At 42.5% G+C, this 2379-nt stretch overlaps 1 protein-coding gene across 1 annotated transcript in view; it reads right to left on the minus strand.

Moving 5' to 3' along the window:
• SORCS1 (sortilin related VPS10 domain containing receptor 1) overlaps positions 1-2379 on the minus strand; it is a 555760-nt gene that overhangs the window by 36838 nt on the left and 516543 nt on the right. Inside the window, exon 22 of the mRNA XM_023738816.1 lies at positions 2345-2359. Within this exon, the coding sequence (XP_023594584.1) occupies positions 2345-2359 (15 nt within the window). The remainder of the gene's footprint in view (positions 1-2344; positions 2360-2379) is intronic.

A 2379-nucleotide genomic window follows, 5' to 3' on the forward strand; every position in this document is an offset into this window, starting at 1 on the left:
GTATGTCAGAGTAGAACTGAGCTCCGTAGGTTTTCAATTGTTGATTTTTTAGAAGTAGATTACCAGATCCTTCTTCTGAGGCACTTCTGGGTGGACTTGAACCTCCAACCTTTTGGTTAGCAACTGAGGTGTTAACTGTTTGCACCACCCAGGGACTTAGCTGGAGGTCTATGAGGTGCATTCTCCTGGCCTCCACACCCCTTGTCCCAGCACAGTGTTTGGCACATGATACTCCCTGATCACTTCACTCACCTAAAGCCTGCTAGTGACTCCGTAGCATTTAGAATAAAATCTAGATTCTTCCCACTGCCTTCACAGTCCCACGTAACCTTGCACCCACTTCCTCGCCTTTCTCATGTCCTCCCAGGCTTCCCTGCATTCTCTGTGCTCCAGGACCCTGTCCTTCCCCACATCCCTTAATCATGTCATGCTGCTTCCCATCTCGGTGCACATCCACCCCTAGATCACAGCATATGGGGCTTCTTCTCATCATTCAGTCCCCTCGGAAGGGTATTTCAAACTACTAACCTCAGATGGCCTTTCTTCCAACCCCATCCTGGGCTCCTTCCATCATATGACCCTATTTAATTGTCTCTTCATACTTCTCACTATTTTTAAGTATTTTGTTTCTGCATTTGCCTGAAATATAACAGACTATAAGGCCCGTGACAGGAGGGATGCTGTGTTCCTGGCACTTGAGGCAGTGTGTAGCACATAGCAGGTATTCAATTAATCTGTGATTTATTTAACTAGTGCATGCTTGTAGAATAAATACGTGTATAAATTGCACCGGACACCCTCAGGAATTCATGCATTTACTTATTCAACAAACATGTATTTTTTATTTTAAAAGCCACAGTGGAAAGCATGTCCTTGTGTTTCAGAAGGGGCTAAGCTGCAGCGGCGATGCCTATTATACATTCAGGAAGCATAAAAGCCCACTTGTACACTTCCTAACAATGCTAAAGTGTTATCAGACACATGCTTTGATGATTCTTACGTTACAACGTGTGCATTTGAGGCAGTTACCCTATTCCAGAGATGTATTTTTCAAAGCTTGACTATTTTATGAGTCACTGGTCACCTATGTGAATATCACCGCCTCGGCTGTGATGGAGAATAATGAAATGCATATTAATTAGTAGCATGGTAAATGGCAACACTGAGGAGCCGACCACTGAGCCCTAACTTTTCACTTTGAAGATATAAGTTTATGTCATTGTCATATTCCCCACACTTCTTACCAAACAGCTAAGACTCATCTACAACAAAGGTAAGACGTTTGTCTCGGTAAAAGGACACAAATGAGAAAAATGATGTTGATCTCTGTAATTACTTAACATGCTAAACAGCAAGGTAAGGAGGGAGAATGTCAGAGAAATGTTATACTTAAGTTTATGCAACAAATAGGGGGTGCAGGCAGGAGGACTGGAAAGGGTAAATACCAATAATATAGACTTTTCCTTTCAGCTGCTTAAAGAGATGAATTCCACCATTTACCTTTTTTTAATATTTAAAAGCAAACCTGTGCCCTGAAGCAAATTAGGGAAAAACAGTGTAAATAAAATGTTCTTTCCTGCGGTCTTCTGTGTGGCTTTTGGTAGACAACCCTTCCTCTGACAACTTCCCATATATGATGCCTTCTCATTCACACCTATCATTGAATCTTCCTGGAGCCCTGGTGGCTTAGTGGTTAAGAGCTCGGCCGCTAAACAAAAAAAGGTCGGCAGTTCCAATCCACCAGCTACTCCTTGGAAACCCTATGGAGCAGTTCTACTTTGTCCTATAGGGTCGCTGTGAGTTGGAACAGACTCAACGGCAACGGGTTTGGTTTTTATTTTATTTTTTTTGGTTAATCACATACATGGAGTTCCTGGGTAGTACAAATGGTTAACATGCTTAGCTGCTAACTAGAAAGATGGGTGGTTTGAGTCCAGCCAGAGACAGCTTGAAAGAAAGGCCTGGCAATTTACTTCCAAAAAATCAGCTACTGAAAACCCTGTGGAGTACATTTCTACTCTGACACACATAGGGTTGCCATGAATTGGGGCTGACTCAATGGTAACTGGTTTGGTTTTTAATGATATACATGGAACTCTGGACAACTCACCCCAAAAAGAAAATTAAGGATGGTTGATGGTTGAGGAATTTGGTTGAGGCAGGGATAGGGTAGGGTTACTTCCCTTGCCCAAGCTCTTAATAAAGGAAAGGGTGATAGCCTATTTGAGGAAGGGTGACCCACCCTTGGATAATCCCTTTAAAGAGACTGTCGGAAGTGGAAGGCAAGTAGGAATATCCCCTCTGGATCCAGCATTCTTAAGCTCTGTTTGTTTAATAGACTTACCTTGTATTTTCTCATCTGTAAAACAGGGATAATTA

This window comes from Trichechus manatus, unplaced genomic scaffold (genome assembly GCF_000243295.1).
Source record: "Trichechus manatus latirostris isolate Lorelei unplaced genomic scaffold, TriManLat1.0 scaffold00007, whole genome shotgun sequence".
Lineage (NCBI taxonomy): Eukaryota > Metazoa > Chordata > Mammalia > Sirenia > Trichechidae > Trichechus > Trichechus manatus.